Raw genomic sequence first — 26,002 nt, forward strand, 5'->3', positions numbered from 1 at the left:
GCAGCAGCAGCAGCAAGATGAGGAGGGGAGTCGGACACAAGTGAGGGGAGAAGGAATAATTCTCTCTCCTACGGGTGACTCCGCATCCCTCCTATCACAGCAACCACTCCAAGCTTCTAATGAAGTTCATAAAAATGAATAAAATTTTCCAATTGAGGGGAGAGGGAACAGCATAAGAAAAAACATAGCTCTTTAAAGGCTATTTTAAAATGATCTTTAAAACAATGGTAAAGTTTCCCTTTACTGGTAGTGCATACAAGATGCCAAGCTTCTCAGGCATTATTCTGTGCTCAGATAGGACTGTGCATAAGAAAAAACATAGCTCTTTAAAGGCTATTTTAAAATGATCTTTAAAACAATAGTAAAGTTTCCCTTTACTGGTAGTGCATACAAGATGCCAAGCTTCTCAGGCATTATTCTGTGCTCAGATAGGACTGTGGTTCATCTGGGTCAGTGGTGGAAGCCAGGTGACCAGAAAAGGGAGGGAGAGTGTCAAGGCTAGGGTCTTCAGGCATATTTATCTTAGCAAGTCTGATGTCTACCAGGTGAAGTTATACCTGTCTACCAGCAGTCTTGGGAGGGAAAGGAGACGGTAGGGAATTCCCTAAAATCAGTCATCATCAAAGCCATCATCACATCTTTTCCTGGGACTTTGAACCTGGTCATGGGCTAGGTCAGTATTAGTTCCCTGTTACAAATGACCACAAGCTTGGTGGCTTGAAACAACAAATTTATTCTCTCACAATTCTGGGGAAAGAAGTCCAAACTCAGGGTGTGAGCAGGGCCATGCTCCTTCTGAAGGCTTTAGGGGAGAATCCATTCCTTGCCTTGTCCATCATCATCAAATATTTCTCTGCTCTGTCTTCATATTTCCGTCATTTCTAAGTGTATGTTATCATATCTCCTTCTGATTCCTTAGATTACATTTAGAGTGCACCCAGATAATCCAGGATTATCTCCACATTTTAAGATTCTTAATTACATCTATAATGACTTTTTTGCCATATAAGGTAATACACACATGTTTCAGTGATTTAGTGTATGGATATCTTTTTGTTTAGTCATGTCTGACTCTTTGTGACACCCTGGACTGTAGCCCACCAGGCTCCTCTGTCCTTGGGATTTTCCAGGCAAGAATAATAGAGTAGGTTGCCATTTCCTCTTCCAGGGGATATTCCAGACCCAGGGATGAAATCCACATCTCCTGCATTGGCAGGCAGATTCTTTACCACTGAGCCACTTGGGAAGCCAATGGATATCTTTAGGGGGTCATTTTTTTTTTTTCTTTTTAACCTACCCCAGCCAACATTGCTAAAGTACCTAGTGTCAGTCAGAGGACAACACTGCCAGGAACCTGGTCTGTAGAAATAAAGGAAAAGTCTTCTTTTCTGCCTCATATATTCACCCTGCTCCTCATATTCATACATGGCCTTGGTAGCTACCATTCCCTCTCCTCTTTGACTCTTCAGTTGTCATCCATGAGCCTTCAGGTCAGGAGCAATTTCTTCAGACGTGCCTCACCTGACCTTCTGGGTCAGGTGAGCCTCCTCTCATGGCACAGCATTGCTTCTCCTTGCAGAGTCGGAATTTGACACGTGTTTTGTGTTGCTACTTCTAGAGAGCGGTGTGTGCTTGCCTTATGCCATCATGTTATTCTCAATATCCAGCACATGATAGATACTCAATAAATAGGATACTCAGTGAAGGAGTAAATCTTGGCCTCAAATCTTATAGCTTTGTGTATTAGTCTGTTAGAACTACCATAACAAAATATCACACATTAGTGACTTCAACAAATGCAATTTATTTATCATATTTCTGGAGGCTGGAATTCCAAGATCAAGGTGACAGCAGGGTTAATTTGTGGTGAGGCCTCTTCTGCCTTCTCGTGGTCTTCTCATAAACCTTTTTCTCTGTGCATATACATAGAGAGAGACAGAGAAAGAGAGACTTCTACTGTATCGTTCTCTTTTATAAGGACACTAGTCCTATTGGATTAGGGCCCCACACTTATGACCTCATTTAACCTCAGTTATTTCCATTATAGGCCCTGTCTCCAAATACATTGTGGGTCAAGGCTTTAAGATTTGAAGCCAGGGGAAGGGACCCAATTCAGTCCATAATGCTCTGTGAACTTAGAAAAACACCTTAATTTCTCAAAGCCTTGCTTCTCTCATCCCTGTTTCTCTGGGCAAGAGAGAGTTTTGCTCATTGTGCTGAGTTGCTCAGTCATGTCCAACTCTTTGTAACCCCATAGACTGTGACCTGCCAGGCTCCTTTGCCCATGGGGATTCTCCAAGCAAGAAGACTGGAGTGGGTTGCCATGTCCTCCTCCAGGGGATCTTCCCAACCCAGGAATCGAACTGGGGTTTCCTGCATTGCAGGATTTAATATTTTGCTCATTAAATGACAGTAAATGAGATCATGTATGTGAAACACTCAACACATTATCTGACACAGAGCAGAATGTCAATAGTGTCTCCCAGAAGCAGACAAGCATTGAAAAAAAGACTATTTGGAAAGTAAAAGAAACACTAGAAAGGGAGTGGACAAATGGCAGGAAAGGAGGAGGAGTCAATAAAGCAAAGGCTGTGATGTCTAAGGAATCACCACTGGGAGTAACTGAAGCTCCATCCATTTGGGAAACTCAGCTTCTGTGAAGAGCAAACACCACAGAGTTACCCCCATATCTGGGCGAAAGGAGCTGGGGCATTTCTGTCTGCTCCCAAGGGTGTTAATCCTCTCCACTTGCAGCTTTCTGAGCTGGTGGACAGTGGACACAGATTCCAGGGGAACCTGCAGGCAAAGAGATGCCAATGTAAGCTGTTGGGAGCCCAGCCAGCCCTGCAAGAGTCCAGCCTGAGGGGACCTGGACCTGTCCCCTTCTGTTGCTATAGGAGCCATCATGAATGCTTGGTTATACACTGTAGTGATGGGAGTAGTAACTACTACTTTACGGAGCACCAGGGATGCTCCTTGACAAAAGGTTCTGGGGCCAAAAAAGTATAAAGAATACTCCTACCATGGCTGTACTCAGGGTAATTCAAAACTAGAGCTCTGTTGATGTCCTGCAGTTAAGATGTCAAGCTTTTTTCTAATCCTATGATTTCCAGACTTATCTACAGAAAGACTTTCTCATACAATATTTACTTACCTTTCATGGAATGAATGTTCTCTGACACATGCTTTGCTGTTGTTATTGTTTAGACACTAAGTTGTGTCTGATTCTTTTGTAACCCCATGAACGGTAGCCTGCCAGGCTCCTTTGTCCATGGGGTTTTCCAGTTAAGAATACTGGAGTGGGTTGCCATTTCCTTCTCCAGGGGATCTTCCTGATCCAGGGATTGAACCCATGTATCAAGCATTGGCAGGAAGATTCTTTATTACCTGGGAGTAGTAAAGCCACTGGGGAAGCCAACACATGCTTTGGGCATTCTCAGTTCTGGCTAACAGAGGTGTGATTGTCCTGTATTGTAAATATGCTCTCACCTGTCCACCTCTGTTGTCTCAGAACAGCACCTAGCACAGAAAAGATGTTCAATAAATGTTTGTTTTGCAATAAATTCCTAAAGAAATTTCCAGAAATGATCTGGAGATATTTTCAGTAAAAGGAGCTCATGAAAAACAACAGTCTAGTCCCCAAAATGACTGTTTTGAAAGCCTTTGTATGCAAATCCAGCTGAATATACATGTTAAAATACTGACCAAAATGTTTTTTATTCACCTGGATTTTTTTCCATTTATCTAAGTGAAACAGTGGACTTGCCTAGAAAATGAGGATACCTGCTGTTAGAATACTGTTCACTTCAGAAGGAGAGAAGCATCTCCTCCATAGATTCACGTGTGAATGCAGATCAGAGACTTAACAGTCATAATGTCCCTCTGATCTGACTTTGCTAATAAGAGTGTTTGCTCCCCCTATACTTCACCTTTCTCAGGATTGCAGCTGCGACCCCACTCTAGGGTGAGAAGAGTCAAATGAGAGGACTTCTGACAAGTGCATCCCCTTCAGCCCAATGCTAAATACTGCCTATTTATTGGCATCAGTGTCAGCTGGGACAAGGGTGAGTCCTTGTCATTCAAACCCCCTCATCCTCTGACAAGACCAAAGGTTTTTCTTGAGTCTGATGCAGTTGCTTCAGTTGCAACAAAGCCTGCGTGAGATGGGGATTGGCATGAATAGGCTTTTCTTCAAAGATCACTGCTCCAGCTGGGTATCCTACTGTTCTAGCCCAAATGCCTAAAAATGGCAATGCCAATATCAACTCATTGCCAATCATTATTACAATGAGATATTTGAGACTTTAATTGTTACTCATTTTTTGGAGCTAAGATGGAGGCCTGGAACTGTAAAAAAAAGTTTGTTTGAATACCTGCTTGATTAGCCACTTATGTACTCAAAGGCCCATTTCCTAAGAAGGAATATTTTCTGGGATATTGCTTGTCTTCCTAGCATTCATAAAAGGCAGGAGGTGGTACATGGTAGCATTCTTTTCAGGCCCTACCAATGGAAATGTTAGCATTTCTAAAAAAGTTATCTTCTTCTCTTGTGAGAACTCCAAAACAACAACTCACTGCTGAACAACCGTCTACTAGAGAATGTTGGATTCCACCAAAAAAAGATACCCCATGTCCAAGGGCAAAGGAGAAGCCCCAGCATGGTGGTAGGAAGGGCAAAATCATGTTTGGAATCAAACCCCTTACCCACCAGAGATGCTCAGAGGTCTCTGGTGTGCACCCAGCTTGTGTGCACCAGGAACCAGAGACCCCAAAGAGACTGAGCCAGAACTGTGTTTGAGTGTCTCCTGTGATGGTATGGGTCAGCAGTGGCCTGCTGCAGAGGCAGGGGCTCTAGTTGCAGCAGACCTGGATATGGCATAAGTACTCTTGGAAGACGTAGCCATTAATCCCACCACTGAGCCACAGAACTTACACAAGACTGGGGAAACAGACTCTTAAAGGGCACAAACAGAACTTTATGTGCATCAGGACCCAGGAGAAAGGAGCAGTGACCCCACAAGACACAGACCCAGACTTGCCCATGAGTGTCCAGGAGTCTCCAGCAGAGGCACGGGTCGACGGTGTCCTGTTGCAGGGCCGGGGGCAATGAGTTTGGCAGGGAATGCATGGGATCTTTTGAAGGAGGTACCTCCATCACAGTTTGGCCTCGGGTCAAACAACAGGGAGGGAACACAGCCCAGGCCATCAACAGAAAATGGATTTAAGACTTACTGAGCATAGCCCGGCCCATCAGAGCAAGAACCTGTTTCCTCTTCAGTCAGTCTCTCCCATCAGGAAGCTTCCAAAAGCCTCGTATCCTTATACATCAGAGGGCAGACAGAACGAAAACCACAATCACAGAAAACTAACCAAACTGATCACATGGGCCATCAGATCAGATCAGTCGCTCAGTCATGTCTGACTCTTTGCAACCCCAAGAATCGCAGCACGCCACGCCTCCCTGTCCATCACCAACTCCCAGAGTTCACTCAGATTCACGTCCATCGAGTCAGTGATGCCATCCAGCCATCTCATCCTCTGTCGTCCCCTTCTCCTCCTGCCCCCAATCCTTCCCAGCATCAGAGTCTTTTCCAATGAGTCAACTCTTCGCATGAGGTGGCCAAAGTACTAGAGTTTCGGCTTTAGCATCATTCCTTCCAAAGAAATCCCAGGGCTGATCTCCTTCAGAATGGACTGGTTGGATCTCCTTGCAGTCCAAGGGACTCTCAAGAGTCTTCTCCAACACCACAGTTCAAAAGCATCAGTTCTTCGGCGCTCAGCCTTCTTCACAGTCCAACTCTCACATCCATACATGACCACAGGAAAAACCATAGCCTTGACTAGACGGACCTTTGTTGGCAAAGTAATGTCTCTGCTTTTGAATATGCTATCTAGGTTGGTCATAACTTTCCTTCCAAGGAGTGAGCGTCTTTTAATTTCATGGCTGCAGTCACCATCTGTAGTGATTTTGGAGCCCAGAAAAATAAAGTCTGACACTGTTTCCACTGTTTCCACTCTTTTCCCCATCTATTTCCCATGAAGTGGTGGGACCAGATGCCATGATCTTCGTTTTCTGAATGTTGTGCATAGCCTTGTCTAACTCAATGAAACTATGAGCCATGCTGTGTAGGGCCATCCAAAATGGACGGGTCATGGTGGATAGTTTTGACAAAACACGGTCCACTGGAGAAAGGAATGGCAAACTACTTCAATATTCTTGCCTTGAGAACCCCATGAACAGCATGAAAAGGCAAAAAGTTAGGACACTAAAAGATGAACTCCCCAAGTAAGCAGGTGCCCTATGCTATGGGAGATCAGTGGAGAAATCACTCCAGAAAGAATGAAGAGACACAGCCAAAGCAAAAACAACACCTAGCTGTGGATGTGACTGGTGATGGAAGTAAAGTCCGATGCTGTAAAGAGCAATACCCATAGGTACCTGGATTGTTAGGTCCATGAATCAAGGCAAATTGGAAGTGGTCAAACAGGACGTGGCAAGAGTGAACATTGACATTTTAGAATCAGTGAACTAAAATGGACTGGAATCGGCGAATTTTACTCAGATGACCATTATATCTACTACTATGGGGAAAAATCCCTTCGAAGAAATGGAGTAGCCTTCCTAGTCAGAGTCAACAAAAGAGTCCAAAATGCAGTACTTGGATGCGATCTCAAAAATGACAGAATGATCTCTGTTCATTTCTAAGGCAAATCATTCAATAGCACAATAATCCAAGTCTATTGCCCAACCAGTAATGCTGAAGAAGCTGAAGTTGAATGAGTCTGTGAAAGCCTACAAGACCTTCTAGAACTAACACCAAAAAAAACGATATCTATTTCATAGGGAAATATTTTATAGGGAAAGTGAAGGTGGAAGTGAATTTGCTCAGCCGTGTCTGACTCTTTGCGATCCGATGGACTGCAGTCTACCACGCTTCTCTGTCCATGGGATTTTCCAGGCAAGAATACTCTCCTGCATTGCAGGTAGACGCTTTACCCTCTGAGCCATTATAGGGAACTGGAATGCAAAAGTAGGACGTCAAGAGATACCTGGAATAAAAAGTAAACTTGACCCTGGAGTACAAAATGAAGCAGGGGAAAGGCTAACAGCATTTTGCCAAGAGAACACACTGGTCCTAGCAAACACCCTCTTCCAACAACACAAGAGAAGACTCCACACATGGACATCATCAGATGGTCAACACAGAAATCAGATTGATTATATTCTTTGCAGCCAAATTTGGAGAAGCTCTATAAAGTCAGCAAAAACAAGACTGAGAGCTGACTGTGACTCAGATCATGAACTCCTTATTATCAAATTCAGACTTAAATTGAAGGAAGTAGGGGAAACCACTAGACTATTCAGGTATGACCTAAATCGAATGCCTTACGACTATACAGTGAAATGGACAAATGGATTCAAGGGATTAGATCTGATAGACAGAGTACCTGAAGGACTATGGATGGAGGGTCATGGCAGTGTATGGGAGGCAGTGATCAAGACCATCTCTAAGAAAAAGAAAGGCAAAATGGTTATCTGAGGAGGCCTTACAAACAGAAGAGAAAAGAAGAGAAGCTAAAGGCAAAGGAGAAAAGGAAAGATATATCCATTTAAATGGTGAGTTTCAACTAATAGCAAGGAGAGATAAGAAAGCCTTCCTGAATGATCAGTGCAACGAAATAGAGGAAAACAATAGAATGGGAAAGACTAGAGATCTCTTCAAGAAAATTAGAGACACCAAGGGAACATTTCATGCAGATGGGCACAATAAAGGACAGAAATGATATGGACCTAACAGAAGCAGAAGATATTAAGAAGAGGTGGCAAGAATACACAGGAGAACTTCTGACCCAGACCCAAAAAAGATCTTCATGACCCAGATAACCTTGATGGTGTGATCACTCACCTAGAGCCAGACATCCTGGAATGCAAAGTCTAGTGTACTTTAGGAAGAATCACTATGAATGAAGCTAGTGGATATGACGGAATTCCAGTTGAGCTCTTTCAAATCCTAAAATATGATGCTGTAAAAATTCTGCACTCAATATGCCAGCAAATTTGGAAAACTCAGCAGTGGCCACAGGACTGGAAAAGATCAGTTTTCATTCCAGTCGCAAAGAAAGGCAATGCCAAAGAATGTTCAAACTACTACACAATTGCACTTATCCCACAAGCTAGCAAAGTAATGCTCAAAATTCTCCAAGTCAGGTTCAACAGTATGTGAACTGTGAACTTCCAAATGTTCAAGCTAGATTTAGAAAATGTTGAGGAACCAGAGATCAAATTGCCAACATCTCTTGGATCATTGAAAAAGGAAGAGAGTTCCAGAAAAACATCTACTTCTGCTTTATTGAATACACCAAAGCCTTTGACTGTGTGGATCACAACAAACTGTGGGAAGTTCTGCAAGAGATGGGAATACCAGACCACCTGACCTGCTCCTGAGAAATCTGTATGCAGGTCAAGACGTAACAGTTAGAACTGGACATGAAACAACAGACTGGTTCCAAATTGGAAAATGAGAATGTCAAGGCTGTAAAATGTCACCCTGCTTATTTAACCTATAGGTAGAGTACATCATTGGAGAAGGCAATGGCCACCCACTCCAGTACTCTTGCCTGGAAAATCCCATGGACAGAGGAGCGTGGTGGGCTGCATTCCATGGGGTCGCAAAGAGTCGGACACAACTGAGCGACTTCACTTTCACTTTTCCCTTTCATGCGTTGGAGAAGGAAATGGCAACCCACTCCAGTCTTCTTGCCTAGAGAATCCCAGGGATGGCGGAGCCTGGTGGGCTGCCATCTATGGGGTTGCACAGAGTCGGACACGGCTGAAGTGACTTAGCAGCAGCAGAGTACATCATGGGAAATACTGGGCTGAATGAAGCACAAGATGGAATCAAGAATGCCGGGAGAAATATCAATAACCTCAGATACGCAGATGACACCACCCTTAAGACAGAAAGTGAAGAAGAACTAAAGAGCCTCTTGATGAAAGTGAAAGAGGAGAATGAAAATGTTGGTTTAAAACTCAACATTCAGAAAGCTAAGAGCATTGGCATCCGGTCCCATCACTTCATGGCAAATAGATGGGGAAACAATGGAAACAGTGACAGTCTTTCTTTTCTTGGGCTCCAAAATCACTGCAGATGGTGTCTGCAGCCATGAAATTAAAAGATGCTTACTCCTTCAAAGACAAACTATGACCAACCTAGACAGCATGCTAAAAAGCAGAGACATTACTTTGCCAACAAAGGTCCATTTAGTCAAAGCTATGGTTTTTCCAGTAGTCATTTATGGATGTGAGAGTTGTACTATAAAGAAAGCTGAGTGCCAAAGAATTGATGCTTTTGAACTGTGGTTTTGGAGAAGACTCTTGAGAGTCTTCTGCAAGCAGATCCAACCAGTCGAACCTAAAGGAAATCAGTCCTGAATATTCACTGGAAGGACTGATGCTGAAGCTGAAACTTCAATACGTTGTCCACCTGATGTGAAGAAGTGAGTCATTGGAATTGACCCTGATGCTGGGAAAGACTGAAGGCAGAAGGAGAAGGAGATGACAGAGAATGAGATAGTTGGATAGCATCACTGACTTGATGGACATGAGTTTGAGTAAACTGTGGGAGTTGGTGATGGACAGGGAAGCCTGGTGTGCTGCAGTCCATGGGGTCGCAAAGAGTCGGACATGCCTGAGTGACTGAACTAACTTACTGGCTAAGTAGGAGTGAGAAGAGAGACCTAAGATCATAATTGGTCTTCCTTGAACAACGAGATTGTGGATCTTGGAAGACACAATCTGTAAAGGCAATCTACCAACACCTGGTAACACAATGCATGGATCATCTCAGTGCTGAGAGGATTGTTGGGGTCATTGGGAGCTATTGGAATAGGTAACAAATGCGGATGGAACACAATGACACTGAACCAAAATATTTTTTGAAATTTATTTTATCATGTTGTATCTTAGTTGCATCATGTGGGTTCTTTGTTGCTTCATGTGGGTTCTTTCATTGAGGCACACGGATTCTCCAGTTGTGGTGCATGGACTCTGGAGTGCACGGGCTTAGTAGTTGCAGCATCTGAACTTAGTTGCTCCGTGACATGTGAGATCTTAGTTCCCCAACCAGGAATTGAACCTGCATCCCCTGCTTTGCAAGATGGATTATTAACCACTGGACTACAGGGAATTCCTGACCAAAGTATTCCTGAGACCAGATTTATTTGGGAATGGGGCATAATATTGCCTTTCTTTAGACAGATATTGACCTGGCTACTTCTTATCAATAACTCTTGTTTTGTCATCTATTCATGTGTCTTCCCCTCTACCCCACTACTTAAACACCCCTGGAGAGAAAGTCTTCCTAATGCCATTTTACTGTTTGTGTTCTGTGCTTTGGTTTATTTCAAGTTAAAAAAAAAATAATGTCTACATTATTCTAGGAAATGGTAGCTTTTCTACAATGAGTGATCATCTGGGAATGGAGTAAGGGGGATAATGATTTTGCCAATAAGACTAAAAACACTGAAACATTCTTAATGATAGGGTGGGAAAGGTGAGGAGTTTGGGTTCAAAATTAACTATGGGAAGGAAAGCCAATTCCTTTATTATATGAATTTTTCATGTCATTTTACTGATAGCTATACATTAAAAACCTATTTTATTTTATTGGAATATAATTGTTTTACAGTGTTGTATTAGTTGGTGCTGTATAACAAAGTGAATCAGCTATATGTACACATATATTCCCTCCCTCTTGAGCCTCCTTCCCACCCTATCCCCACATCCCACCCCTCTAGGTCATCACGAGCTGAGCTCTCTATATTATACAGCAGCTTCCCACTAGCTATCTATTTTGCACACAATAGTGTATATATGTCAGTGCTACTCTCTCAGTTCATCCCACTCTCTCCTTCCCACCCTGTGTCCACATGTCCAATCTCTACATCTGTGTCTCTACTCCTAAGCTGCAAATAATTTCATCTGAATCATTATTCTAGGTTCTATATATACGTATTAATATTTGTTTTTACTCTTTTTTACCTACTTCACTTCATATGACAGATTCTAGGTCCATCTATATCACTACAAATGACCCAATTTCATTCCTTTTTATGGCTGAGTAATATTCCATTATATACATATTAAATATATATCTTATATTTAATATATATATATCTTATATTTAAAAATATATATTTTTTATATATTTAAAATATATATCTTATATCATATATATATATTATATATACACATATATATCCACCAATAGATGAGTGGATTAAGAAAATATCTTACATATTTACAATGGAAGACCTATGTTCTTAGTCATTTAACCACAGTGAGCTTAACCAAAGCCAGTGTCTTTAGATTACTTCATTCTTAAGGTTTAACTTAATTATTTCTTTACCATCTTCTCCATGCTTACACACTGAGACTTAAGCACTAACATGAGATCTAGGGCTTAAAAGCAAACACATGTAGTACAAACCCCACTGTGGACATTTTATGAATCTCTTTTAGGAGTTTCCTTACCAGATATAATGCAACTGGGGGGTCAGTTTCTGGAGTCAGACCCAGGTTCAAATCCCAGCTACACCCCCTCTTATCTCTATAGCCATAGGAGAGTTACTTAAACTCTCTGTGTCCAACTTTGGTCCTCTATCAAAAGAAACTAATACTACCAAATTCATAGGGCTGTAAAGTTAGCAACATAGTGACCACTAAGACAAAAATCTTACTGAATTTCTCCTTCCCCACAGGATCTATTCTCTCTTCCCCACTTTATAGCAAAACTTATTGAAAGAATTACCTTCTTATCCATTTCCTTCCTCTTTTTCTCTTCATCAACCTACTCCAGTGTGTTTTCTGCCTCAAACTTTGTTCTTTGCCTTCCAATTTAATATCCTCTTCATTGACTCAACTCAATGAAGGGCATTTCTGTCTGATTCAATGATGCCTTTAGGATGCCTCCCACTTTCTCCATATTCAATCCATTTCCAAATTTTGACTATTTTACATTTATCTCATAAATCCAGTCTTTTCTCTCCATCTCCACAGTCACTGTTACCTCTCACCTGGCCTGTTGCCAGAGATTTATAAATGGTTCACCCTCAATTATCCCATTCATCATCCCCACCATGGCCAGTACATCTCTCCTTTGTGACAAGTTATATTTGTTTGACCATTTGGCTTGTTACTTGTGCTTGTGCTAAGTCGCTTCAGTCATGCCCGACTCTTTGTGACCCCTTGCACAGTAGTCCGCCAGGTTCCTCTGTCCATGGGATTCTATAGGCAAGAATACTAGAGAGGGCTACTGTTTCCTCTTCCAGGGGATCTTCCCGACCCAGGGATCAAATCCTCATCTCTTATGCCTCCTGCATTGCCAGGTTATTTACCACTAGCACCACCTGGGAAGCCCTGATTTATTGCTATCTCCTCTACTGAAAATGTAAGCTCCATGAAGTCAGAGATTGTATCTGACTTTGCTTACCACTCTATTCTTAGGGCATAGCACCAAGTTTGTCATACAATAGGAGCTAAATAATTATTTTTGGAATGAACAAGGCACTTGCCACATAATATGTGTTCTTACATGGGAGCTCCCATTGTTTTCCTTGATGTCATCATCATCATCATCACTAGTGATTTTTTTATGGAAACACGCCTTCCTCTTCAGAGGATAGCAAACTGAACATTAGGATAGTTCAATCTGCTTGGCCTAGGGAAGTTCTCTGAGCTTTTTTGCATTGGATATTAGTACACTCCTGATATTGCTCTAACACAGAGACAAAATAAGGATTTCAGAGAATAAGGTTATGCCCCCACTTTTCACAGTGATCTCCTTCCCTATTATGTGTACTTCTGCTGATTACTGCATCAAAGATTATCCCAAAACTTGAAATCTTTAAAAAAAAAAAAAAACATTTATTATCTCACAGTATTTGTGTGTCAGGAGTTGCAGCAATGGTCTTCTGGACCAGTGTCTCTCACAGGGTATTGTCAAGGTACAGTTATCTCAAAGCTCACCTGCGGGGAGGACCTATTCCATGCTTACCTATGTGGCTGCAGATCAGCTTCTGGTTCTCACTGGCTGTTGAGTGGGGATATCAATTCCTGGTCATGTGGGCTGCTCTTAGAGGGCTGTTCACAACCTAGCAGCCTGCATTCCGAAGAGCAAAGACAGAGAAAGAGAGATGGTGAGCAAGAAAGAAGTCAGGGTGATTTCAGAACCTAATCTTCAAAGTGAAATCCCGTCACTTTTGTGGTATTCTGTTCATTAGAAGCAAATCACTGGATCCACCCAACACTCAGGAGAGGGAATTAAACAAAGGCAAGAACACCAGGAAGCAAGGATCACTGGGGCCATTGCAGATAGAAAGTGCCACAACAACTGGGGACTTTTTCTCCCTCCTGAGAGCATGGCTTTCGCTCAAGTCTTTTAAGCCTTGTTTCCTTTAGAAATCATTGGGTACATCTGAGTCTCAATGCCTTGCCATCTTTCCCTTCCAGAAAAGAACATGAGAGGGGGATGGGGTGGGTTCTAATGAGAATAATTCCCAGTGGACTGATGATTTTAGTTGACACCAAATTGTGGAGAGGACCCCAATTACTCCTTTTGGCTTGTCTGAACATCAGTCTCCTGATGACTTACTTTATAGCTTCATAATGAATATATTAAAAATAGAACTCAAGAGGTTATAGATACAGGAGGTATATATTTAGACCTTGAGTTTCTTTCCTCCATTCACCCCATCCCCCACTCTGCACAGAGGTTTTAGTGCTAATTTGAGATCATTCTGAAACATCATCTTTATTTTAATTTACATATCCAACATGTTTTGTCTAATTTCAATATAAATGTCTCAGCAATGATTAAACCACCTCCTAAGTGACTAAATTATCTGTTATTCTTCACTCACATAGCTCAGGCTGTAAGAGGAAAGGAGAGAATGACCTGTATTTAGCAGAGGTTTGTAGAAGAACCTTGGAAAATAAGTGGACATTGATGTCATAGTTTAAAGGAGAAGTGTAAATGTAGAATTCTATAAGAAAAATACTGAAGTGCATACTTGCAAATATATGACTAGTATCTCCACCTTGTGTTTCCTTCATACAGATTGTTTCCCAGAGAAAGCTGTCCAAATCCTTGTTGAAGCATGGGAACACAGCAGGGAAATCTTCCATCACGGTGAGCCCTCCCTCAGGTGCCCAGATGGAGCCTGCTGGTCCAACCCAGCCTCATGGGAAGCTGACCCTCTGGATGTTAGGGGTTGATCCCATAACTGCTCAGCTATACCGGTCACCTCTTTTTTTTTTTTTTTTTTTCAATCTTTCTCCTTCCTAATAATACAATTTTAACCTTTTCATTGTAGGAAAAAGGATTTGAAAGTGAGGCCATTCACTTCAACTAAGCACTTCTATAATTAAATATAGGTTTTAGCAGGGAACAAAGAAAGAAGTTATTGATCATAGTAAGAATATGGAATTGTCTGGCATTTTCAAATTATCAAAGCTACCTATCCCAGCTTCTCAGTTTCTTGAGAAAAAACATCTAATAGCATTTAGTCCAAGGTTTGGTCTGTTGCCTAATGATCAGAGAGCCTAGCATTTAACTCTTCTTTTTAATATGATAGTTTGGAGCTGCACTGTTCTGTTTGATAGCCATGTGATTTTTCAACTTAAAATTATTTAAAATTAAATAAAAGCAAATAGTCATTCCTTACACTAGCCACATATCAAGTGCTCAGTAGATCCATATACTGGACAGTGCAGATTACAGAACATGTCTGTCATTACAGAATGTTCTCTTGGGCAAAACTTGAAGTATTTCTAAATAAAACATGCAATGCTCAAGAAGAACTCCAGGATTTAAAATTTTGGCATCTTGTATTGAAGATCTTGAGAAGGATAAAGTAGTCTAACCATTTAGTTGTGTGGGCAAAGAATAACAATAGGTTTAAAAAGTGCCAGAAGAATTTGAGTTGCTTGCAAGGCAGATTGCCTTAGGAGGAAAACCCAAGTTCTTTGAACATTCCTTTTTAACTCAAAAGTGACTGATTCATTAAAAAAAATTAAGCCATTTTTTAAGGAAGAATTTATTTTATTTCTACTGGTAAAGTTAGGACTGTTCTCATAAGAACTTAGCTGAGTTTGTCAGTTTGGATATTTTAAATGATGCAGTCATGTCAGATCTGTTTCATGACTACCATTTTCAATCATGAACAAATGGTTCAAATGGTCTTTGACGATGCCACTAGTGCTCTAACAAGCTCACACCCAAAGCCCACGGTCCTAGAAAAGACTTGGGATGGTGAACCCAGTTATGAGATCTACCATGGTTCCTTCCCAGGAAAACAAAAGCTCATTTTCCCACCTTTTCTCTAAGAAGTATTGGGAATTTCCTTTCTCTACACAGCCCATAAAAATTCAATCTCCTTCCTAATTTTAAATATTTAAAAACTCCTCTTGATCTTGGATCCTTGGGTCAGAACAACTTCCATAGCTTCTGGAAAACACTTGAAAATATGTGCACATTTTTCTAGGCTTTGCAGATGAAAGTCATAACTTTCATCATCTTTACAAAGATGTCTATAACACAGGATAGTTGAAGGCCATAGTTCAAGTGGAGTATAAGAGGCATTAAAGGACAAAAGAGAATCAAATGAACAACCTAAATATGATGATTCCTGGTTTATCAAGTCATTCTTGAGTTTTACAGCAAAAACACAAGAATGACTTGAATTTTGTAGAGTAGAGAACATGGGTCCATACAAAATTCAAGTATGGACCCATGTTCTCTACTCCTCAGGTGCTTACACCTTTGGAGGGATCCTTCCCTATATAGATAGCTCTTTTAGCTTTAATTTTATGCATAAAATAAAAATTTCCAGAGGCTACCAAAGTGTACTCAAAACAGATGAATGCAACTCATAATGAAAAAGTTTAGCTCAGATAGAATGGAGATAAATTAAAACTCAATGTCTTCACATAATAACTTTGACAAGGGTGTCCACAAGGTCAGAGGCATTATGGCCTCTGAATGCATAGTTAAGTCTTAACATGACTTAGAAGTAGTTTAACCTATATGCAACTACACTGCTCCCATATTTTGTTGTTGTCATTGTTCTTCTCCTTTTCCCATAAATTTCTGCTTCAAGGGTTTAAGAGTCATTATTCAATATTAGGAAGTGAACTTTTTATGAAACAGGCTTTTAGATACTATTATCTCTTCATTTATGTCAAAGTTGTTGTCAAGAATTCTCTGTTCTTTGGAGTTAAGGGTTTAGATCCTTGTTCTCTTTCTTCCCTCTCCCCCCTCCTCTTTCTCTCTCCATCTCAAAAAGTCCAGGGACTGTTGTTTTTAAAGTATTGCAATTAGAATTTTCTTTGATGAACTTATAACCTTTGGAAGGGCCATACAGACCAGTTTATTTCACAATCCTTTGCGGATCTGGTAGAAAACAGTGGAGAAATATCGCTGCCTGCTCCTCATTTTTTGGTCACTTCCCAAAGAAGAAAATATATATAATTATTTATGGACACGCTGTTCAGTGCTGTGTGGCCTTTGAAGGAGAAGCTCTCCCTAATTACTCCTCTAAAACTTCTTCCTCCAGCTTACACCCCATATTTCATGTTCTCATGCTCAGCACCAGTGAAGTCTACTTATCTTCTGTGGTTTGTTCTAGGGACTTCCCTTGTACACCTGGAGATGCTGTGCCACATTCACTGGATTGTGGGAAACTCCATGCCAGGTGTCAGTCTTTGTTTATTTTTGGATCAAACAGCAGCCAAATTGTTCATGAATCCCTGGGCTGAGTGGTCCAACTGCCACTGCTCCTGATGAATGCTTTTTTCCTTTAGGTGATTGCTGAGGAATTATCTGGTAATGATGACTATGTTGAACTTGCCTTCAATGCACGGAAACTGGATGACAAGGTAAAGTGTTTGGCATCAGCCTTATTGAAGAAAATAATAAAGTTAGCACATATAGCTTAATAAGATTTCCCCTCAAAGCTATTTTTTCCCTTTCAACTCACATTATTAAATAGATCAATGATTTCAGAGAGGATGGAAAGTAAGACTTCACCCTAATTAAGAAACAGTTAATGAGAAGAAGGGAGGACTATAATTAAAACAATTTTATAATTAAGTTTATAATTAAAATTAAGTTTATAATTAATAATTATAATTAATTTAATTTATAATTAAGACAATTTTATTACACTAAGACTTCATTTGTCCCCAAATGCTACAGGTCACATGGCATAGGTGAATGGGATTTAAACCCATTGCTAGGAACTTTTCAAAGGAAAAAAGAAGATGGGAAAGGGAATAAAAGTGGCATTTTTTAAGCATCATATTTGTAGGCATGGGGTTAAGAGCTTTTCAAGCATGATCACAGTTAATCATTCTTATAGCATCCATGTAACAGGTATTATTAACTCTGTTTTACAGATGAAGTAACAGGTTCAAAGATAAAGTAATTGTCTAAAGTCACTTCATGTGTTAGTCCAAATAATCCAAGAAATAGACACCAAGAAAGAATTAATGATGCAAGCAGGATTTTATTAGGAGAAATGCCTGTGTAGGGAACACAAGAAGGATATCTAGGAGAGCTGACAGGCCACAATGCAAGTCTGAATATAAGTAAAGAAGAGAGGGAAAGAAGTGGCAGTTTCTGCAACACCACATAGTCTAAGGAAAATTCTAAAGAAGGTTCTAAGGAAGGAAGTCTGAGGAAGCCAGCAAGGAGTCCTGTGTATCTCCCATGAGTGCCTTTATAGCCCCTACACACACAGCAATGGCTAGGAGCACCCCCTGTGCAGCCTGGCCTCGGAATGAGGGCAGGACTGGATTTTGGAATACAAAAGCAGTGTTACATTCCCTAATTGGGAGGTCTGCAAAGGACACGCCAAAGGATATCCTGCTAGTTGGTGATAACTCTGAGGACTCAGTCCCAGGTCAGCCTGACTTCCATCTGTACTCTTTTGGTTATATCTCGCAATTTCCATGCAGTCACAGGCCATGTTAGTCTTGTATATACAGAAAAAATCCTATGGATTCCACCCCTTTAAAAAAATGTTTCCTCTCCAACCATAACATCATATCCACCAGTGTATTTACAGAGGACTCCATTTTCCTAGCATACAACTAAACAGGCGATTTGGGGATGTGGCACTACTTTTTTGAACAATTGCTTGTAAGCGTTAGAAAAAGGAAAAACTTTTCTCACAGCTCCCCATAGTATTAAGCAGCAGCACATATCCTGGCATAGTTCATTTTCACACACAAAGAGTACTCAGCCTAATTATGTGTTCATTAATTCACTCTCCTATCAGTTCATTTATTCACTCCTTCATCGTTCATTTACCAAACATTTGTCGTGTGCTTGTCATGCATCTGTTGGTGGGAAATGGGCATCCTTGGAGCCATTCTTATATCCAAAACCTGCAATTCACCATCCAAGGGACACATCAATTTAAACAACAAATGACATAATGATACTAAAGCTATAGGAGGATGATACAAAATCAGAGTGTCCTGAAAAGGATAATCCATTCTGCCTTGAAATAGTAGGAAAGACTTTGTTTTTAAGAAGAAATTATAGTTGGATTTTTTTGTTATCCTGAGTGGATTGTGTGACACTTTCACAAACTGTCACCTTTTGACATTAGCTGAACGAGGTACTGGGAATTATAGAGTGCAATGGTGTCAATGGAGTGTAAGATCTTACTGCTCACTTTCTGTGATTATCAGGCTCTTTCTCTCTATCATCTTCAAGTTTCAGAATAATTCACCAGACTCCTTTGTAGTATCTTACCTGGGGACATTTTAAGCCATTGAGTCACAGTGTAGCAGTTTTAAACTACTCACTTCATGGCTTCTCATGACTTCTTTCCACTTAGTCATGCACTCCAACTGATTTATCTTACGAGCAAGGGGAAATGGGGGTTTGTCAGTGGGCCCATCAGTTCTAAGGTGTATAAGCAGCTTCCCTTCATCCAAATAAGCACTTACTCACAGAACTGAAAGATCCCCATCCACACCTACCATGGTTCTCGATGGCTGTGCCCACCCTGGACTGTGTAGATTGCTAATTACTGAGACCCAAATGCCCTGGAGCCACAGACCACAGGTCCTCTATAATGAGGTGGGGTCTTTCCCAGACTCAGGCACCCAAAGAGGAGTGGGCCCTGTTCAGAACAAAGCAGAAGCCATTGCTCCAGTGTGGACTAGGAGGTGAATGGTCTCAGATGGAGAGAGACTGTAGAGATGAGGAGCAAGATGATACCATGAAGATCAGCTCACACAAACTCTTCAGGAAACAAGCTCAGCGATCCCTGATGATTTCCACCAAGACACTGCTGCCTGGTTATTTATTGCATCACAAACTACCTCAAAACCTGTTGATTTAGATTAACAACTACTTTTTTATATGTCATCATTTTGAGGGTCAGAAATTCAGACAGGGTTCAACTGGGCAATTCTTCTGTTCCTTATGACATTGACAGAAGCCACTCAGTTAGGGACTTCCCTTGTGGCCCAGTGGTTAGGAATTCACCTGCCAATGCAGAAGATGTGGGTTCAATCCCTGGTCTAAGAAGACTCCACATTCTGTGGGACAACTAAGCCCATGCACCACAATTAAGGAGCCTGCACTCTACAGCCTGTGAACCATACCTACTGAAACCCATGCACCCTAGAGCCCATGCTCCACAACATGATAAGCTACTGCCATGAGAAGTCTGCCCACCACAACTAGAGAGTAGCCCCTGCTTGCTGCAACTAGAGAAGCGAGTGCCCAGCAACGAAGACCTAACACAGTCAAAAATAAATAACTAATAAAATTAAAAAGAGTTCACTCAGTTATACTCAGAGAAGGCAATGGCACCCCACTCCAGTACTCTTGCCTGGAAAATCCCATGGATGGAGGAGCCTGGAAGGCTGCAGTCCATGGGGTCGCTGAGGGTCGGACATGACTGAGCGACTTCACTTTCATTTTCACTTTCATGAATTGGAGAAGGAAATGGCAACCCACTCCAGTGTTCTAGCCTGGAGAATCCCAGGGATGGGGGAGCCTGGTGGGCTGCCATCTATGGGGTCACACAGAGTTGGACACGACTGAAGTGACTTAAGAGCAGTTATACTCAGCTTGTGGAAGAGCTTTGCTCACATGCTTGGCACGTAGGATTGCTGGATGGCTGGCCTTCCCAGGTTGGTCAGTCAGAGTGCCTTCATGGTGGTCTTAGGTTTATTACATTTTCTGTATGGTGGCTAGCTTGAGATATCATTCCAAGAGAAGACAGTGAAAGCTGTGTGGTCTTTCCTTTTTTTAATTTTTTTTTTAATTGGAGGATAGTTGCTTTACAATGTTCTGTTAGTTTCAGCTGTACACAGCAGGGGAAGGAGATGGTAGGACAAATTGAGAAAGTAGCACTGACATAAAAACACTGTCATGTGTATGGCCTTTTCTGACCTAGCCTTAAAAGTCATGCATTATCCCTTCTGCTGCTTCTGTTGGTTACAAGTGAGTCATAAGGCTGCCCAGAGTCGGGAGGAAAATGACCTCATGTCTTGGTAGGGGAGTGGCAAAATCATAATGCATAAAAAAGCGTGTGGACATTGTAGTGGAAAATGCAACCTGCCACAGTATTTTTGTGACAGAATCAGAATAAGACAGGACAAGTATTTCATGTCACAGCTAGTAAAATTGTTCCCAGAGCTTCTCAAGGAAGACCTCCTTCTAGCCTTAGCACCAAATGAGGTTGTCGCTCCCTTTGTGTTAACAGTTAAACTTATATCTATTAATTGACAAAATAGACCATGACTAAAAGCCACTGAGGTAAACAGCTCTCTTAATTTAAAACATTTTGCTAATTAGTATCATGAGAGCAACTAATTTCTACCTGCATTTGAAAAATTGCAGTATGAATATGCTATATCCAATTCAGAATAGTTATGGACATCTGGGCCCCCAGTCTCCTTGAAGTAATTCTCCAGTTATCCACATACCTCTGGTAGAAAACTCTGGCCTAATACAAATAGCCTTCTTTTACATATGAAAATGTGAAAGTTTAGGGACGTGAAATGACTTACCCAAGGCCACAGACACTCACACCCACACTCACAATCAGTGACAGAGCGGAACCCAATCAGTTTACCCAACTACAATCTAAATCTTTTTTCGGGGCAGAGACTTAATGAACACAGGTTAGATTGGTCTTAGGCTGTGGAGAACTTGGTTATATTCCCATGTATTTCAGGGAAGAGGGGATCCAGGGAAGAGGAAGATGAGGGTATGTATGCTATTAGGCAGCAGTCCTCAAGGTGTGGTCCCAGGTCCCAAGACGCTTTCAGAAGAACGTATGAGGTCAAAACCATTTTCATAGCAATGCTAGGACATTATTTTCTATCTTCTTCTCATTCTGTCACATGTGTACAGTGATTTTCCAGAAACTACTTGATGCCTAGTATAACAAGAGATTGAATGCAGCAGCAGGTATGAGAACCCCACTGCCTTCTATTGATCCAGTCATTAAATTGATTTACAAAGATGTAACATAATGGCATTCTTCTGATAATTTTATACATTTGGAAAATATAGTTATATTCCATTAAAATATTATTTTATTATGATATAATGGGTTTATATTTATTATTTTAAAAATGATATAACAAATGAATATTTTAAAAATTTCTCAGCTTTAGCTTATAATATGGTAAAGTATTGTTAGATATAATCCACATAAGCAAAAGCTCCTTGGTGTCCTCAATAATTTAAGTGTATAAAATGGTCCTAAGACCAAAAAGTTTGAGAACTGCTGTTGTGGAGTATATTACTTTTGCAAACCATGAAGACAAGTAAATGCCTCTTTTCTTTTGATAGAAGTAGTTTTTTTTTTTTTTTTAATTGCAGATCAGAATAATTCGTTTTTTCAGAGCTTGTAATTGCTTTACAGTATTGTGTTGGTTTCTTCCATACCTCAACATATATCAGCCATAGATACACACATGTCCCCTCCTTCCTGAACCTCCCTCCCACCTCCCACCCCATCCCATCCCACTAGGTTGTCACACAGCACCAGATTTGAGCTCCATGGGTCATACAACAAATTTCCACTGACTATCTAATTTTATATATGGTAATGTATATGTTTTAATACTGCTACTGCTGCTGCTGCTGCTGCTGCTAAGTCGCTTCAGTCGTGTCTGACTCTGTGCGACCCCATAGACGGCAGCCCACCAGGCTCCCCCGTCCCTGGGATTCTCCAGGCAAGAATACTGGAGTGGGTTGCCATTTCCTTCTCCAATGCATGAAAGTGAAAAGGGAAAGTGAAGTCGTTCAGTCATATCTGACTCTTAGCGACCCCATGGACTGCAGCCTACCAGGCTCCTCCATCCATGGGATTTTCCAGGCAAGAGTACTGAAGTGGGGTGCCATTATCTAAATTAATCCTACCCTCAACATCCACATATCTATTCTCCATACCTGTGTCTCTACTGTTACCCTGCAAATAGTTTCATTAGTAGCATCTTTCTGGATTCTATGTGTGTTTGTGTGCTTAGTTGTGCCCAACTCCTTGCAGCCCCATGGAATGTAGTTATATATGCGTTCATATGCAATATTTCTCTTTCTCTTTCTGACTTACTTCACTCTGTATAACAGGCTCTAAGTTTATCCACCTTATTAGAACTAAATCAAATGCTTTCCTTGTTATGGCTGAGAAATACTCCATTATATATATGTACCACAATTTTTTTTTATCCCTTTATCTTTTGATGGGCACCTACTTGCTTCCATGTCCTATCTATTGTAAATAGTACTGCAGTGAACATTAGAGCACATGTATCTTTTTCAATTGTGGTTTCCCCACTCCAGTACTCTTGCCTGGAAAATCCCATGGATGGAGGAGCCTGATGGGCTGCAGTCCATGGGGTCGCTAAGAGTCGGACACGACTGAGCGACTTCACTTTCACTTTTCATTTTCATGCATTGGAGAAGGAAATGGCAACCCACTCCAGTGTTCTTGCCTGGAGAATCCCAGGGATGGGGGAGCCTGGTGGGCTGCCATTTATGGGGTTCACAGAGTTGGACACGACTGGAGCGATTTAGCAGCAGCAGCAGCAGCAGCAGCAGGGTATATGAACAGTAGTGGGATTGTTGGTTCAATGGTAGTTCTATGCCTAATTTTTTTTCTAGTATAAATTTATTTATTTTAATTGGAGGCTAATTACTTTACAATATTGTATTGGTTTTGCCATACATTGACATGAATCCGCCATGGGTGTGCATGTGTTCCCCATCCTGAACCCCCCTCCCACCTCCCTCCCCATACCATCCTTCTGGGTCATCCCAGTCCACCACCCCCGAGCATCCTGTATCATGCATCGAACCTGGACTGGCGATTCGTTTCACATATGATAATATATATATGTTTCAATGCCATTCTCCCAAATCATCCCACCCTCACCCTCTCCCACAGAGTCCAAAAGACTGTTCTATACATCTGTGTCTCTTTTGCTGTCTCGCATACAGGGTTATCATTTTTTTAAGGAATTGCCATACTGTTCTCCAAAGTGGCTGTATCTTTTTACATTCTCACCAACAGTGCAAGAGGGTTCCCTTTTCTCCACACCCTCTCCAGCATTTATTCTTTGTAGATGTTTTAGTGATGGCCAGTTTGACAGGTGTGAGGTGATACTTCATTGTAGTTTTGATTTGCATTTCTCTAATAATGAGTGATGAAGAGCATCTTTTCATGTTTTTGTTGGTCATCTGTATCTCTTCTTTAGAGAAATGTCTGTTTAGATCTTCCACCTATTTTTTTTTTGATTGGGTTGTTTGTTTTTCCGATATTCAGCTGCATGATCTGCTTGTATATTCTGGACATTAATCATTTGTCAGTTGTTTCAACTTGCAATTATTTCCTCCCATTCTGAGGGTTGTCTTTTCACCTTGCTTACAGTTTCCTTCATTGTGCAAGAGCTTTGGAGTTTAATTAGGTCACATTTCTTTATTTTTGTTTTTATTTTTATTGCAATGACCCAATGAGGTCGGTCATTGCTGTGATTGCTGTATGTTGAAGAGTGTACTGCCTATGTTTTACACTAAGAGCTTTACATTTCTGGCCTTACATTTAAATTTAAGTCTTTAACCTATTTTGGGTTTATTTTGTATAGGGTGTTAGGAAGTGTTCTAATTTCATTCTTTTGCATGTAGCTGTCCAGTTTTCTCAGAATCACTTATTGAAGAGGCTGTCTTTTCTCCATTGTATATTCTTGCTTCCTTTGTCAAAGATAAGCTGCCCATAGGTGTGTGGGTTTATCTTTGAGCTTTCCATTTTGATCCACTGGTCTATATTTCTGTTTCTGTGCCAGTATCATACCATCTTGATGACTGTAGCTTTGTAGTATTGTCTGAAGTCAGGAAGGTTGAGTCCTCCAGTTGTATTCTTCTTTCTCAAGATTTCTTTGGCTATTTGGGGTCTTTTTCCATACAAATTGTGAAATTTTTCATTCTAGTTCGGTAAAAAAAAATCATTGGTAGTTTGATAGGGATTGCACTGAATATGTAGATTGCTTTGGGTAGTATAGTCATTATCACAATATTGGTTCTTCCAATCCAAGAATATGGTATATCTCTCCATCTGTTTGTATGATCTTTGATGTCTTTTATCAGTGTCATAGTTTTTTGCATACAGGGCTTTTTTCTCTTTCAGTTCAGTTCAGTTCAGTTTCTCAGTCGTGTCCGACTCTTTGTGACCCCATGGCAGTGCGCCAGGCCTCCCTGTCCATCACCAACTCCTGGAGTTCACTCAGACTCATGTCCATCGAGTCAGTGATGCCATCCAGCCATCTCATCCTCTGTCGTCCTCCTGCCCCCAATCCCTCCCAGCATCAGGGTCTTTTCCAATGAGTCAACTCTTTACATGAGGTGGCCCAACTATTGGAGTTTCAGCCTCAGGATCAGTCCTTCCAATGAACACCCAGGACTGATCTCCTTTAGAATGGACTGGTTGGATCTCCTTGCAGTCCAAGGGACTCTCAAGAGTCTTCTCCAACACCACAGTTCAAAAGCATCAATTCTTCAGCACTCAGCCTTCTTCAGAGTCCAACTCTCACATCCATACATGACCACTGGAAAAACCATAGCCTTGACTAGACGGACCTTTGTTGGCAAAGTAATGTCTCTGCTTTTCAATATGCTATCTAGGTTGGTCTTAACTTTCCTTCCAAGGAGTAAGCGTCATTTAATTTCATGGCTGCAGTCACCATCTGCAGTGATTTTGGAGCCCAGAAAAATAAAGTCTGCCACTGTTTCCACTGTTTCCCCACCTATTTCCCATGAAGTGCTGGGACCAGATGCCATGATCTTCATTTTCTGAATGTTGAGTTTTAAATCAACTTTTTCACTCTCCTCTTTCACTTTCATCAAGAGGCTTTTTAGTTCCTCTTCATTTTCTGCCATAAGGGTGGTGTCATCTGCATATCTGAGGTTATTGATATTTCTCCCGGCAATCTTGATTCCAGCTTGTGCTTCATCCAGTCCAGCGTTTCTCATGATGTACTCTGCATATAAGTTAAATAAGCAGGGTGACGATATACAGACTTGATGTACTCCTTTTCCTATTTGGAATCAGTCTGTTGTTCCATGTTCAGTTCTGACTGTTGCTTCCTGACTTCCTAAGTATTTTATTCTCTTTGTTACAATGGTCAATGATAATGTTTCCTTAACGTGTATTTCTGAATTTTCATTGTTAGTGTAAAGGAATGCAAGGGATTTCTGTGTATTAATTTAATATCCTGAAACTTTACTATATTCATTGATTGGATCTAGTAATTTTCTGGTGGAATCTTTAGGGTTTTCTATGTAGGGAATCATGTCATCAGCAAACTGTGTGTGTTTTACTTCTTCTTTTCCAATTCTGATTCCTTTTATGTCTACTCTGATTTCTGTGGCTAGGACTTCCAAAACTATGTTGAATGATAATGGTGAGACTG

General features: G+C 41.0%; 1 protein-coding gene across 1 annotated transcript in view; it reads left to right on the plus strand.

Moving 5' to 3' along the window:
- Window positions 1-26,002, plus strand: part of CPNE4 (copine 4) — a 260,051-nt gene that overhangs the window by 41,256 nt on the left and 192,793 nt on the right. Inside the window, exons 3-4 of the mRNA XM_055569694.1 lie at window positions 14,118-14,189; window positions 16,862-16,936. Coding sequence (XP_055425669.1) covers window positions 14,118-14,189; window positions 16,862-16,936 — 147 coding nt within the window. The remainder of the gene's footprint in view (window positions 1-14,117; window positions 14,190-16,861; window positions 16,937-26,002) is intronic.

Source organism: Bubalus kerabau, chromosome 2 (genome assembly GCF_029407905.1).
Source record: "Bubalus kerabau isolate K-KA32 ecotype Philippines breed swamp buffalo chromosome 2, PCC_UOA_SB_1v2, whole genome shotgun sequence".
NCBI classification, from domain to species: domain Eukaryota; kingdom Metazoa; phylum Chordata; class Mammalia; order Artiodactyla; family Bovidae; genus Bubalus; species Bubalus kerabau.